The sequence below is a fragment of the Pelobates fuscus genome, chromosome 1 (genome assembly GCF_036172605.1).
Source record: "Pelobates fuscus isolate aPelFus1 chromosome 1, aPelFus1.pri, whole genome shotgun sequence".
Lineage (NCBI taxonomy): Eukaryota > Metazoa > Chordata > Amphibia > Anura > Pelobatidae > Pelobates > Pelobates fuscus.
The window spans coordinates 417,401,601-417,416,623 of record NC_086317.1 but is presented as its reverse complement, the minus strand read 5'-3'; the positions used below and the strand labels follow the sequence as shown (position 1 = coordinate 417,416,623).

Here is a 15,023-nt window from a genome sequence, read left to right as displayed (position 1 = left end):
GGCGTACCTATGAAGACAATAAGTGACCACCCCGTTGTGTTCCAGACCAACATCAATCCAAATAGAAACTTTTTCTTCTATCTCCTCTTTTGTACTTGCCACAGACATAATAATTGCATCTATGAATGTGCTACATTTTTTCCATTCCATAGATATGTTACACTCCTTACTTGTGACACAATATCCCTTGTCATATGGCTAAGTTATGCAAATCATGTCATATGGCTAAGTTATGCAAATCATGTTTAGGCTTGGTTAGAAGATTGTGCTTGTCCCATTCTAAATATAATAAAAATTAGGCTTAATAATTATTCTGTGGGTAAGTATTAATTTTTCTTTTAGGGATGATACTTGAACACAAGGCTAATGATCATTCACATATCAAATAAATTAACTTGTCGATTAAGAGGTACAGGCCATATGGTTGAAGTCAGTTAGTTTACATTGGAACTAGACGTCCAGGCATCTCAAGTGTAGAATTTCACACCTTGCAGAGCCTTTGATTAATCAAAGGATCAATCCATGTTATAAACCATTTGCCCCCTTTCACATTCCTATACAATTTACATTACCCTTTCTGTCATCTGACCTCTACCATGTGGCCAATTCATATATACACTACACACATTACATTAAATAACAATATTCTATTGTGCAACAATGAATTATGCACCCTTGGCGTGACACAGATTGTTACAGATTAAAAAAACAGGTTATAAACCGATTTTACATACACTAACAAACAGGATTTTCTGTTAGTTTTCTCCCTTTTTATTTTGTCTAATACGCAAAGTACTCGTCTTTCTGTCCCAAGAGAACCTTTGGTAGGGAAAATGGCAATTCTCTACAAATGTTCTTATAATATGAATAAAAATATATTACATGGTGTGTGTATATGCATGTGTATGTATATAATATATATATACACACACACACACATACACATACCCAAAAAGGGGGCATGTCTGCCCAAAGAATTGGCAGGCCAGTCTGGCATGAATGCATGTCAGGCTGCCTGCCAATCATGCAGGCTGGCTAACTAAGGGAATACTATGAAGACCACACCCTGAGCTTGTCATAAATGCGTCTAATGATGCACTCGCTCCATGCTTTCTAAGGACTGTCCCCTAGCACTCACATGTCCACTTATCTCCTTACCGTCTTACTAGCAGGCAGAAGCTCCTGGTATATAGTCTGAGACATAGAAAACTTGTATGTACTGAGTGTAGAAGAAAGGGGACATGCCACAGTGTTAGAGAGCGCAAAGTCTGCATTACCTTAACAAATTTAATTGTCAGCCAGTCCACACAAGTTTTGTTCCCATGCATCCCTTTTAAGTTTCCATTATTAAACAAGAGTATGCGAAGAGTAGAATGCAAAAATGTTTTTTTCAAAAATGTAAAAAAAAAAAAAAAATATATATATATATATATATATCTGTGGGCCTATTCCATGGCCATGAGGCTGGAGCTGCGGCTCCATCAGCCCCTATGTTAATCTAGCCCTGCAACTCCCATGATGCTCTGCATTCCTTTACAATGAGAAGGCTCCATTGAAGTTGTAGTTTAAACATTTGGAGATATACCTTTTGGGCACCCCATGATTTAGACTGAACCATGACAAGTGTTATTTTTGTATTATTATTAAAAGCCCCCTATTGAAAACTAAGCAGTCCTTGCATATATGTACTGGAGAGTTAAGAATATCATATGTGACTCATAAAAAACATTTTCTACTGAAAGTATTTCAAAGTTTAATTATTTGCTGGCTTTTTTTATTGTTACTGTACATAATTCTACACTTCAGGATTCTAAGCAAGCAGAACTGGAGTCATATTCCAGCCAGTAAGTTTACTTGAGAATCCATAGCTGAAATGTTACTCCTCAATTAACCCTCCTTGGAGCCAAATTGGTACGTTGCACATTACCATATATTTTTCCACTACCTAAGGCTATGCGTCGTTAAGAATTAAATATCACGGAGCGCCTACTGACTGCCTCCAACACCACCCAAATTTTTTTTGGGATAAATAGAAGTAGCAGCCAAATATACTTAATGTTCTCAAACATAGCCAATGTTTGGAAAAACTAGAAAATTGACTTACTGCTTGTCAAAAATACCTAGCACTTTCATGGAGAAGTGATTTTGGCAAATTGCTTTAGTTAAACGTAACTATAAATATGGGAGACAGGGGGCCAAGTTGTTCAATATGCTTTGCAAGGAACTGTGAGATTTGGAATGTCCCTTTAATTTAAATATATATTTTTTTTAATGAGACAAACCTTAGCTATAACAGGCAAAACATATATCATTTTTTTTTTGAAAGTATTTAAGGTTCTTCTATTATTATAGATTGTTTCTGAAAAAAAAATTTTTTTAGCATCCAGAAAGAGGATTATTATTTTCACATCACAAGGCTTTTTCCACATGAGGGACAATGTCTTGCCAAATACTTTGTTCTGTTTGGCTTGGTGGTGATATAGCTGCATTGAGATCTGGCCTGTGTTTTAAAATCTTGGATTCCTAAAGTTACCACAGTAAATTGTACAAAGATCCACCTTCAGCACAAGAAATTGAAGAAGTTATGTTGACAATAGTAGAATATGAGTTATTAATGTGGAACTAAAGAAAAATAGGGAAACTGAGCTCACAAATAGTCCGAATGTGGCAAATTTATCTTGAATCTAAAAATAAGAATTAGTTTCGGGGTAGAAAACAGGTGATTTACTGGTTTTTGGGCAATGTTACTATTTGAACATTTAATGTCTATCCAGACACTCCCATTTAAATTTCAATAGGGAAAGAGACAGTGCAAGGAAATTTATACTTGATTAGGATTAAATATATAAAAGATTAACGAGCAACATAGCAATTGGAGGTAAACTGAGACATCAAAAAGGGAAAGGAATGAATACTTAAATTTATTTATTTATTATTTATATATATATTTTTTTTTATTTGTATTTTATTTTTTTGTGTATAATAGAAATACAATTGTCAAAATTAGGTTGAAATAAATACTTAAAAAAAGCATAAGAAAGAGAGGAAATTGAGGAAGAGATAGAAGATTAGGAACTTTTTTCTTAACAGCTTAAGAAGTTAAAAATAAATATGTCAATTTCACTAGAAGTATAATGCAAGATTATATCTCACGTTGCGCACTATGATAATATCCTCTCTTTTGACAACATTGACTTGCTTGATGTGGACTATGATAACATGGTTTCTTTTTATACACCCCTCCCCTTTTTTTTTCTGTACCCCCTTTGATTTTATATGAAGAAAAACAATAAATGGTAAATTGGAAATAAAGTTACCACAGCTAGTTTCTTTACTTTTGCCACACAAATATCATGACTCATTCTGTTTAATAAGCCATCAAAACAGTCGTTGCTTAGTCTAATGTACGTTAGACATTTACAATTATCCCGTATCCCGCCATTATAGATGAAATGTTTTTGGTTTGGAAAATAAATAAATGAGCACATTTATTCAATTAGTATGGTCATTAGATTGTTGTTGTTTTTTTTTCTATGCTGATCTAAGCTTTTATTTTTGTAAATTTTTATTTTTGCAGTGCAGAAAACGTTACAGCGTAACACGGGGTACCCCAAAGGCATTCCTCGCGTTAATCATACAATAATTACATTGGGGTATACGTTTGTACTTGCACAATTTTATGTTAAGGTTGCGTGCTGACAAAAAGATATACCTCGTTATTTAGTTAGTTTGCTAAGACAAATATTGCTTGTTCCTTAAGTGGGGCGGCCTACAGCTGGTCAAAGTATTCATGATACGCAGTATATGAGACAGTGTGATCAGTGTTGTCCTGACTAGTGGGTCTCTGCTGGTGTATCCTCGCTGGTATGTCTAGGCATATAAGACAAAATAGGTGTTAGCTGCCGGATACTGGGCTGGCTGAGGCTGGCCTGCTAACCCTAATCTTGGCTCTCAGCTCCTGGGAGGCGTTATATGTGCTGCTCAGCTAGTCTTTGGGTATACTAGAGAATAACTTGACGTTGGTACATGAGAGAGTTAATAAATACCGCTTGTTAGTATGGGCTAAAGAGTATATATGGGCGTCTGGTTTCAGTAAGAGGGCATAAATGGATTCATACCAGCAGAGAACACAGTATACATGTTTTACACAGACCTATCATATCCCGCTTGTCACTACCCGCAGTCCAGAAAAGTAAGCCCTCTGTGCCTCTGTGTGTGCTGGCCCTGCCCGCTAAGCCCTGGAGTGTGTGCGGCCCGTGGGCCGGATATGTGGAAGCCTCTTACAGACATGGTTCGGCTGATAGATAAAGGGTATGCGGCCCAAGTCCTGTAATAATGTTGTTATGGTTTTGGCTAGTGTGCCCATAATTGGTGCAAGGTGTCCCGGTGTTGTGGTGGGTCTGTGTCCGTGGGCCACCAGCCTTCAGCCCGGGGCCTTAGCAGGCGCCCGTGCCCTTTAGCCATTGATCCCATCAGCAGGATCGTGGGTCCCGGGTTCTGCCAGATCATGGTGTTCTCCCAGGAGGTATGGCAGGCTTCAGAGGGGTTCCTCTTGGTGAGCGCCCAGCCCAGAAGAAGCGCCGGCGGTCTCACGGGCAGCTCCATCCACGTGAGTAGTGTGTCGCATCCTTCGTACTCCATCGGGTTTATGTTGCACCTCGGGATTTGTCTCCGGACTTTAGGGCCGCTGGTGTGGGTCGTTGCGTGTTTGCAGCCTTATGTACCTTGCTTGGTGGTGGTTGTTGTCCGCTTCAGTTTCCGTAGCTCGGTCCCCGCACACGTGGCCTCCGCCATCTTGGCCGCGGGTCTTGGGCCTGCATGGTGGTCTGAGAACGCCTCCGCGTGTAGTTTGGGGCACGGACCGGGATCACCCCCCCGGTCCAGAGGGGGGGGGACAGGACCGGGCCCGTCGATGTGCCATGTGTGTTCCGGGCTCCGTTGGGCAGGATAGTGGAGCGGCGGCCGTCCGCCCCACTCACCGCCAGGTAGGTACCCGCTGAATGCTGCAGGGGATCCTTCCTCCGGGGGACTGGAACTCCGGGAGCGAGCCTCTCCCCGGCCCCGGTAGCCCGTATACTGTGCAGGTCGGGGTTATTTGCCGCTGAATTTAGCTAAATTCTCGATTTATCGTGTAGTTTGGGCATATTGAGCAGGAGCTGGTCTTCCCTGCGACCGCTCGGCTCGGCGGCCCGGCCCCGCCCCCCATCTAAGCTTTTATTAGTTGTTTAACCTCATTTGATATTTTCATTAAGATAAGCTTTTATAACATATACCAGTTTGTTTGTTTTTGTGTGGTTTTGAAGTTGAAGGTGAAAAAAAAATGCTTGTATTTGCATTTTTTTTCTAAAATAGAGTGAATATCATTTGAAGGTTGCCATTTGATTGCCAATTAATGTTTATATTTTTTTTTTAATATACTATTTGTATTTTTTTCTTCTATTTTTCAAATAATTTCTCTGCTGAAAACTAAAAATAAAATATGATGGGATTCATGTATTAACTTCAGGTTTTATTATGAACAAGAGAGCAGTGTTCATATATTGCTCTTCATGCTTGACTCTCAATAAGTCAGTGATACTTTTTGGCAAAGGCTGGCCTCCTGAATGATAATCAAGATAATGTTACAAAGTTGGTTCTCAGAGAATTAAATGCAGAGATATCCAAAATGTAGCCTGTGCCAGCTATTGTAGAACTTCAAAACCAATATGCTATCGCAGCTAAGCTGGGTGGTTTCCTTTTGGCTACATCCATTCAAAAAACTTGCAGCATGTGACAGAAGATTTCCCCCAAAAGCCCAAAGGAAAACTCTAATGTTAAAGGGTACTTTAGACACCAAAACACGTTACCTTAATAATGCAGTTTTGGTGTATCGACCAAGTCCCTACAGTCTCAATTCTCAATTATATGTAATTTAAGAGTTAAATCACTTTTGTTTCTGTTTGACTCACTCGGCACACATGGAAGAAAATGTTTTTAGTATTTTAAATCAGATCCTACAGCACAGTGTCTTTACTTTAGAAGTTCTTATCTCTTTCAATCTAATATCTTGCTTAACTCTGTTAATTGAACTTTAACCACACACAAGACCCTGGCAGGCTATTAACAGATCTGGAAATGAGAAATTCTAAATTTAAACGCAATGTAAAATAAAGGAAGTTTAGAAATTGGATCTCTTTACAGGAAATGTGTAGGGAGACTGTGTAAGTTGCAGCTAGTAGAGGTGTGGCTATGGGTGCATAAGCAAAATGTTTTAAGTCCTAAATGTTAGACAATTGAGCTGTGAGACTGCAGGGGCATGATATATACACCAAAACCACTTCATGGTGCTTAGAATGTCACTCTAAACAATGTAATGCTAAAATTAAACATATTTACTTTTAGATTACTGGGCACACCTTTCTTTATATTATTATTATTTTTTTTTTTATTTAAATGGCTGTCAAGAGCCAAGTGCTAGAATACAAGGTAGAGTTTTTTTTAAATTATTTTTTTCCATGTCACGAATTCACACTACTCCAAGTGTGCATGTGACTAGGTTGGTGGTGAAAGGGTTAAAATTCACTATTTCTCTGCCTTAGACCGGAAATATTGATTTTTTTAAAAGGCCCCATTAACACCACCCACACTTAATTATAACAGCATAAATAATCTCATAAAGCTGCCACCACCAAGAAAATGTATGAATGGGGTGCTTTGGTCCCTAAATTAGAGCAAAACCCAACAAATACAATTTAGCACAATATCGATGCTATTTCAAAATGCTAATAAATCGGTCTAATCGAAACGTGAGTCTTCACCAGACAAAAGCAGAACTTAATAAAGGAATATTTATTATAAACAAACCATAGTAACTGTGCACATAAAAAAAAAAAAATACAGATGACTGGGACCTGCAAGTCCTACGTGTGTTTGCGAAACGTTTTCACTTATGAACGGTCTGTCACTGAAATATGTTCATATGATCACTCTTTCTTGTGCATGATCGATGTTGCATTTTTCGAACAGGACCTGCGAGTCAACACTGAAGTTTTCTTTAGGAGTAGTGTTGAAAAATATTTAATAAACCTATATTTACAAAAAAACTAAAACAAACAGATGACAAATTATTTACATCTACAACAATTAAAAATATAAAGGAGAAGTTACCATCTAAGCGAGTAGTTAGGTTTTTCTGTTAAAGTAACAGTATTTTCTGCAAGGAAACTTACTAAAAAAAATAGATCTTGTCCCTTAGTAAACACACTAAACATTTTCTGATCAATTAGATCTACACCTCCTGTATTCATCTCAGGTATCCAAGCTGGCCCAGAGGTGGCATAGGTGTAGGGGAAGGCGTACCTATAGGAACAAAACATGACTTCCCCCTTGTTTTTTAGACCAATATCAATCCAAATAGAAACAATTGAATCTATCTCCTCTTTTGTGCTTGCCACAGAAATAATAATTACATCTATGACCTTATATTGCGGACTTCACAATTCCTCCCAAACTGTGCGCTAACCTTATTTATACTCCTTTTTGTAGGTTGTGCTTTTCCCATTCTAAATATGAACAAAAGGAAGAATGATTATTCTTACGTGATGTTATTATTGTTTGTTTTGGGCATGACATTGGAATACAATGGGTTTTCTTGAATTGTAATTAGCATATCTAAAGAACCCACTATCTAAGAGGGGATGTAGGCATATGGTAAATTACAAGTTAATTTACAATGCTAACTAGACTTAGAGGCAACGCATGTGTAATTTCACACCATGCAGAAGCTTGGGTGGAATATAAAGCTTCAAATGAGCAATTCATGTCATAAACCATCTGACATCTATCACATTCCTAAATGTACAATTTAACCACTCTACTGCTGAAATTGACAATACCACCTCTACCAGGTAGCCAATTCACGCATGCACTACACAAATTTAAATAAATACAATATTCTATAGTGCAACAACTAATTATGCACCCTTGACAAGCCGTTCCACCATTTGTGAGTTTGACTGCTGTTATCCATCCAATTCAATGATTCTCAAGAATTGGGAACATAGGGTGCATGCACCAGAATGATGCATCTCTTAGAGAAGCACTGAATCCAACACTTTGTGTTGTCATACTGTGCACAATAAATCTGAACGTAAAGATCTTCTAAAATCGAGACCTTGAGTAGAAAGCGAATCTAGTTGCTGCCCCTCTGACTGCAAATTGAAGCCTGGTTTTGTAGATGCAAACTTTGCTCTTTCTCATTGAGACTCTTTACTAACATTAAAAATGAGAGCTTGCTCCTGGCTTAGATTGATGACACAAACGTAGTAGCATCACTGAGGGATGGAGTGACTTTTAGACACTTTAAATTCTAATTTAATGTTATAACTGATACCAGCTATGTGACCACTTTTTATTTTTTATTTTATTTTTTTTTTACCATTGCGGGTACATATAATGTTTTTTATTTGAATCACGCAAGATAATCTGCAAACATCTACTTATACACTAGCCTTTTACTAGATTTGTAAAGCTGCTATCAAACCACTCTGGCCCCCCACCCATAACATAATCATTACTTGCATTGCTCACACATGGTGTCAGCCCTTCAACCTACTCATTGTGTGCTTCAGCCCAAGGCTGTTACAAGGCCCATGGGTAACAATTTTTGAAAAGTTTTGGGACTGCTTCACCTCCCACACTCATCACTTTTCTTTACCTCCAACATGGAAACCACTCAAGTTTGTTTATCTTTCTCCTTACAGCAATGACTAAGCATATCTCCTGAATCTCCTATACATTCCACATGCTTATTTTATAATGTCCTGAGCCAACATCACCATATTAAATTAGACAAAAATCAATTTTCCTTCTTTCATTTCTTCTGTGCCTTGATTGGCCAAATAGCTTTTTTCCCAGCTTTATATGGGCCAAACTGAATCACTGTTCAGTATTTTTATGTGACTGCAATGGATGCCTTGTCTTCTTGACATCACAGCTCACTGACCTACGCTTTTGTGCATCCCTCCCTCCACCCATGGCCAGCAAACTAGAATTAAATAGCCTTGTCCTATCTTTCTAAGCCAAGGTAGGCATGTATACCTATATTTTCCTGCTGTGGCCCATAAATGGCTTTTGACGGGTTGCTAGTATGAAAGTGACAGAAATATGAACAGTGTAAATGGAAGATGTGGCAAAAGTGTGATTAAAAAGGTTAATTGAAATAAAATACGAATATCTACAATTACTAGAGGCAACTGCCATTTACTTTGTGACTTTAATCACTGTGTGGTAATAGACCAATTGTTTGGGCAACATAGCACAGTTGGCAAAAAGTTAAAATCTTTTTTTTCCAACTCTTATTTTGTTGTAGGTTGGCTGTTGCCTCACCCCAACTCAGTCTGTCATTTCTTGTTTTTGTTTTGCAGAACGTGGGAGCTCTGCTTCACAGAAAGAGCTGGCATCATCTCGGCCCCAGTTAAACCAGGAAGCAGTGCCTGCAGTTGGCACCACCGGATTTATACAGACCAAGTCTGCTTTTAATGTACAAAGCTCCATGCACACAAACCCACCAGGTCCAGGACAGACCAGCAGTTCTATGCATGCCCAAATTCCAGTGCAAACAGATGGATTTATGTATCCACAAAGCCCTGTGCACACAAGTACCCCAATAAACACTAACTCTCAATCTTCACAAACACACAGTCAGACTAGTGTGCCCATAAAGAATCCATATGGCCCAGACAATAGTCTTGGGCAAATATGTTCTACACAGAGGCCATCTTTGCAAACTGCAGAGGTCCAGAATCAGTCTGCTCAACACAGCCCTGATCGGGCACATGATACACATGTCCGTGTACACAGTCCTTTGCACACAAAGTGCCCAACAGCACAACCAATCAAGCTGCACACAGTAAGATTTCAAAACCCTGAACACACAGAGAATACAGCCGTACAAATCCAGAATAATGTGCGCAGATGTGAACAGGCTGAAAAGAATGAAAATACCATGCATGCACAAAGCTCAAATGCACAGTCCCATTCTCCTGTTTATACACAGGGCTCACATGTACATCCTCATTCTTCAGTGTATGTGCAGAGCTCACCATGCCACCCTCATTCACCTCCACACATACAATGTCTACCTGTTCAGCATAATTCTCTTGGACACACACAAAGTCCTTCCACACATTCTCATTCACCTGGATACACACAAGGTCCACCTGCACCCCATCATTCTTCTGGATATACACAATGTCCACCTGGGCATCTTCATTCTACGGAGGATATGAGGAATCCACCTGCCCATCTTCATTCTCCTGGGCAAACGCAAATTCCACAAGTGCACACACCAAGCCCACCTTTAAACCCTCATAATCCTGGCCACGCACAGAGACCACCTTCACATCCTCCTTCCCCTGGGCACTCCCAGAGCCCACCTGCCCATATTCATTCTCTTGGGCATGTTCAGAGCCAACCCACATATCTAGATAGTTCTGGGAACATGCAGAGCCCACCCCCACCTTTAAACATCCAATCTTCGGTGCACTTGCAGAAAGCACCTTCTCAACAGATGTCAATGCAGAGTATAGCTACACACACACAGAGTCCTTCAGCACAAGCAAACGGCCCACAAGAGACACAGACATCCAGTCCTTTGCAAAGCCCCGTGTGCAAAGATAATCCACATGAGAAAATTAACAGTACTGTACATACACAGAAAGACAACACTACACAAACAATGATCACTGTGCACACTCAAATGCCTTCTACACAACCACATGTTTCTGTGCAAAAAGTAAGCCCTCAAGTGCAAATTCAAAACACTGTGTGCATTCAGAGTGCTTCCATGCAAACCTTCAGAAATGCTGGCAACCAAGGGCCACCTGTACAAAATCAAAAGCCTGGAAATACACATCATCCTCAAGCACCTAGTGCCACTGGAACAGAAAGGTGAGTGTTTTGTTTGTGGAGTATGCCCGTTCATTAAGGGTCCTGTAGAAAAACATCTTCATGTTTAGATGATACTATTAACAAGACACAGACTTACTGAGACTCAAATCCTCATGCTAGAGATTTTATTCTAAAATGATTTCTGCTTTGGATAAAGAAAACTATTTGACATACTTTGTTGAAAATGCAACCACAGACTAGTATCATGTTTCAGAAAATATTCCATATTTTTATAGGCACCATTTTCAATGAAACACTGTTTATAACACAAATTTTTAAACAAAAGCAAGGGTTGTGCTCCAGAAGTCCCAAGGGCCATAAACCAATGACACAGTTTTGCCCATTGGGGCTCATCAGCATGGTGTGGTTCTGGTACAGTAGATGTTCTATCTGACATCATATAGAAAAGTTTGGGGAAATAAAATGTTGGCAGAGCAAAACATGATAAAATAAAAAATAAAAAATGCCCAATGACTACGATGCCTAGTGCCGTTTCTTTTAAGTTTCTTCCTTGAGATGTGTAGGCAAAGCATAATTGGAATTTAAAATACTTTTTAAAACTTAACATGACACGTATACTGGCAACCTCTCAGAGTAATACGTCAAAACATTTTAGAACAAGTTGACAAGTTACCCAGGTCCACCGGCACCTGCGCCAAATCCAGCTTCTCCAGCCAAATTGTCTTTGCTAAACTTAGGAGGTGAGATTCAAGACTCATTGTCTGAGAGTGCTTAGCTAATGGTCTCTGCCAATGAGAGCTCAGTGGAGCAAATGCGATTCTCCTGCCAGGAGAATCTGAAAGCAGGGCTGAACATGAGGGCCCTCAGTGGGACCCAGATAAGTTACCAAACCGCTCTAGAATATGTTTGACATATTATTCTGCGATCGTGCCAGGACACTTCTAGCATTATAACCCATAAAGCAGGCTGCAGGGTAACGGTGCATGGAGTGCTCCTTCGAAGTGATCTTATCCTTACAGGTTCACTTCAAGAGTTTATACACTAAATCAGTAAGGAACTTGCATAAATACTACAATGATTTCGAACCACGGAGGCTAATTGAATTGGTCATAATGGTCAGCCAGCCTTGTTACTGGCATGTCATGGGAAATGTAGTGCATGAACGTTTGGCTAACTTTGGTACAGCAGATATTTGAACTACAGTTTCCAAGGCTGGCTTTTAAATGAAAGTAGTTTATGAACAAATACATTTCCACAATTAGTCATAATTCATTTAGAGACGTAGCTAGCGGTTAACCTTGCACATCTCTTAGAACAAAGATTAGTAAGGATTTTAGTAATTTCTAGACATACGTAGAAAAAAAGTCTGTTTATTATTTCATGCTGTCCTGGGTGCAGCCAGCTCACAGAACCATATGTATACAGGAATAGTATATTTATCAGGAATGGTTTACACTGAGATGTACAAGTACTGACACTATATCTTAATACTCTTATTATAAGCAGTAAGACACATTTAATATCATTTGGATGGTTACTGGACAATGTCTGGGGCTTGTTGAATTTTTATAAATTTTTCCATTTTTTGTCATACAGGCCTGGGTTATCACTGTCGTGTGTGGATGTATCGACCACCGTGCCAGGCATATCATGTGCATCATCTACACCACATGTCAGTAAAGTTGCGCCTCAACTACCCACTACTCCACGGACCAAGTCGTTGGAGGCTACCAGGGGACAATTTTCATTTGGTCCTATATTTACATCTAATGAAGGAATTGTTCCTCCTACAGAGTTTGGGGGTTCCTATCCCTCCCTGATCACCCCTGCACCTAATAACGGTCTTACACCACCAAAGAGGAGCCACACTGTTTCTCTGCCTATGACTCATGGATCTTGTCACGGAGGGAGCACCCCAACCAGCCCTCCACTCACACCAGTGGGAAGTCAGTGTGATCTGCTGCCTCCGTCCCCTACTCCTTCCTTCCCTATCAGCACTGCTTATTATTCAGGAAGCCCTTGCCCCCAAAAAATGCAGCAGCCACCATGCCTGCCAGAAAAAAATAATCCAGCAAGTGGAGGGGCGAAATCAGAAAGTGTAAGGCAACCTAATGGTCACCTGGAAAGCAGATCATCCGCATCTTCAGCAGGTTAGTAAAAAATGATAATGATGAAAGTATTTTGAAAATTGGAATGGCCAAATGGTTCTTATCTGCCGTCACATTCTATTTTTCATTCAATGTGTGTGAGTTACACTGACAAATAGAAACAGAAACTATGATATGTTAGGTAAAGTTACAATAAATGGGGGGGGGGGGGAAGTATATGTAGTCTTGATGTACTTTTGAGTTTGTTTTAAAGTTTTACATGGAATGTTTTCATAATCATACATTTTTGATTCATGCACTTGGTACAGCTGTTTCTAATTTGAATTGCCTCCCCCCTTTGTCCTGTGTCTCTTTTTTTCTTATTTAGACATACAGCAAGAAACTCCTCTGATGGCCGGTTTTGTACAAGATTCCTCCAAGTTTTGGTATAAACCAAACATCTCCAGGGAACAAGGTAACATCTGGGCTTCCACATGTGGTTTAATCATGGGTGAGGAGTCGGAATAAAAGGGTTATACAAACACCATGACCACTTCAGTGATTTGAAGGGGTTTTGATGCTTGGAATCTGTTGGTGTGAAACCAAGAAGGTTGCACTGACCTGAACATGCACACATTATAAAGATGAGGCTGGGACCAATTCATACAACATACACGATTCTTAGTTTTATTTATGTATTTAGTTATTTAAACACCTGACCTAGGCAAAAATAATTGGGATTTAGTTGCAGTATATATTCATACATTGCAAAAGCCTGCCATAAGGCCAATACCTGCTATTATGAGATTAACCCACTTACTTGGGATATCTGTCCTCTTGGGTCTCTCTGGAATGTAGAGCGTCCCAGGAGGAAATATTTCCCAAGTAAGTGAGTTAATCTCATAAGAGCAGGCGGGTGCTAGGATAGGACCAGACAAAAATGGGGTACGTTCACGTTGTGTCAATTCCTGAAATTTTTTGACAATAAATGTATTTTTGAGCTGAACAGTTTTCGCTTTTTGTAGTACTAGACTAGATTGTACATGGTTCTTCTATTGTTTTAAATGACATAGAAGCTCTGGAACATGCTTGGAGCAATGGGAATGATATTGCTTGTCCTTGAGTGCATGACACATGGTTTTATTGTATATATAAAAATATATAAATGTATAATTTAATTTTTCTCTGAGAATTGGTGACCCCAGATAACTAACTCAGGGTTGAGGAACACAGGTGCCAAATCATGATGTCAGACACTTGATAGGTCTATTAGTGCAGTTCTCAATCCTAAATAAATATAATTATAAAATCGAATATTGCTATGCATAATGTGTGAGCAATAACTGTGACTTTGAATATCTATCAGCTTTTTTCCCCCTTTGTTTTTGGCATTTCACAAACCTAGTGTACAGTTAATTTATGTATTAAAGAATACATTAAAAGTAGTGTTCACATGAAATTGGCATATGACTATCCATTTGCTTTTCCAGTTTATTCTGGCTGACCCTAAGTAGGTTCATTTTCATTATGGGATCAATCGCCCAGGGGCATGCTGAATTTTGCCTTTGGTTTTTGAGTTACAAAACTGCATACCAGGCAGTGTGTATAAATAACTGTATGTCGTAGCAGAATGGGACTGCTTTAATCCAAACCAGCTATGTTTGAGCTGAGATGGGGTTTTCTCAAGGTATAATTATTGTTTGTTTATTTACAATGTACCAACATATTCTGCAGTGCTATGTAGTTTCATACAAACAATTTGCAAGAAATACAAAGGGGTCAGGATTTAAAATCTCAGGTCTTACACTACTAGACAGGAATAAAATCTACTCGGCACTGCAAGGCTGGAGGGTCGATGGCACACTCACCAGGGTGAGTTTCCATTTGCCAGATAGTAGGCACATTTAAAGTTTGCATGGCATGGGCTTTCTATCGGTTTGACAAAAATACAGCTGAAATAATTATCTTGCTGGTATAGGACAACTCAATAGGCCTGTCAATATTGCTGGTATAGGACAACTCAATAGGCCTGTCAATATTGCTGGT

The 15,023-nt window shown here is 39.3% G+C and overlaps 1 protein-coding gene across 1 annotated transcript in view; it reads left to right on the top strand.

Moving 5' to 3' along the window:
- The window catches only part of TNS2 (tensin 2), a 140,902-nt gene that overhangs the window by 115,922 nt on the left and 9,957 nt on the right, over positions 1–15,023 (top strand). Inside the window, exons 19-23 of the mRNA XM_063437851.1 lie at positions 9,405–10,929; positions 11,233–11,290; positions 11,546–11,630; positions 12,351–13,040; positions 13,366–13,452. Coding sequence (XP_063293921.1) covers positions 9,405–10,929; positions 11,233–11,290; positions 11,546–11,630; positions 12,351–13,040; positions 13,366–13,452 — 2,445 coding nt within the window. The remainder of the gene's footprint in view (positions 1–9,404; positions 10,930–11,232; positions 11,291–11,545; positions 11,631–12,350; positions 13,041–13,365; positions 13,453–15,023) is intronic.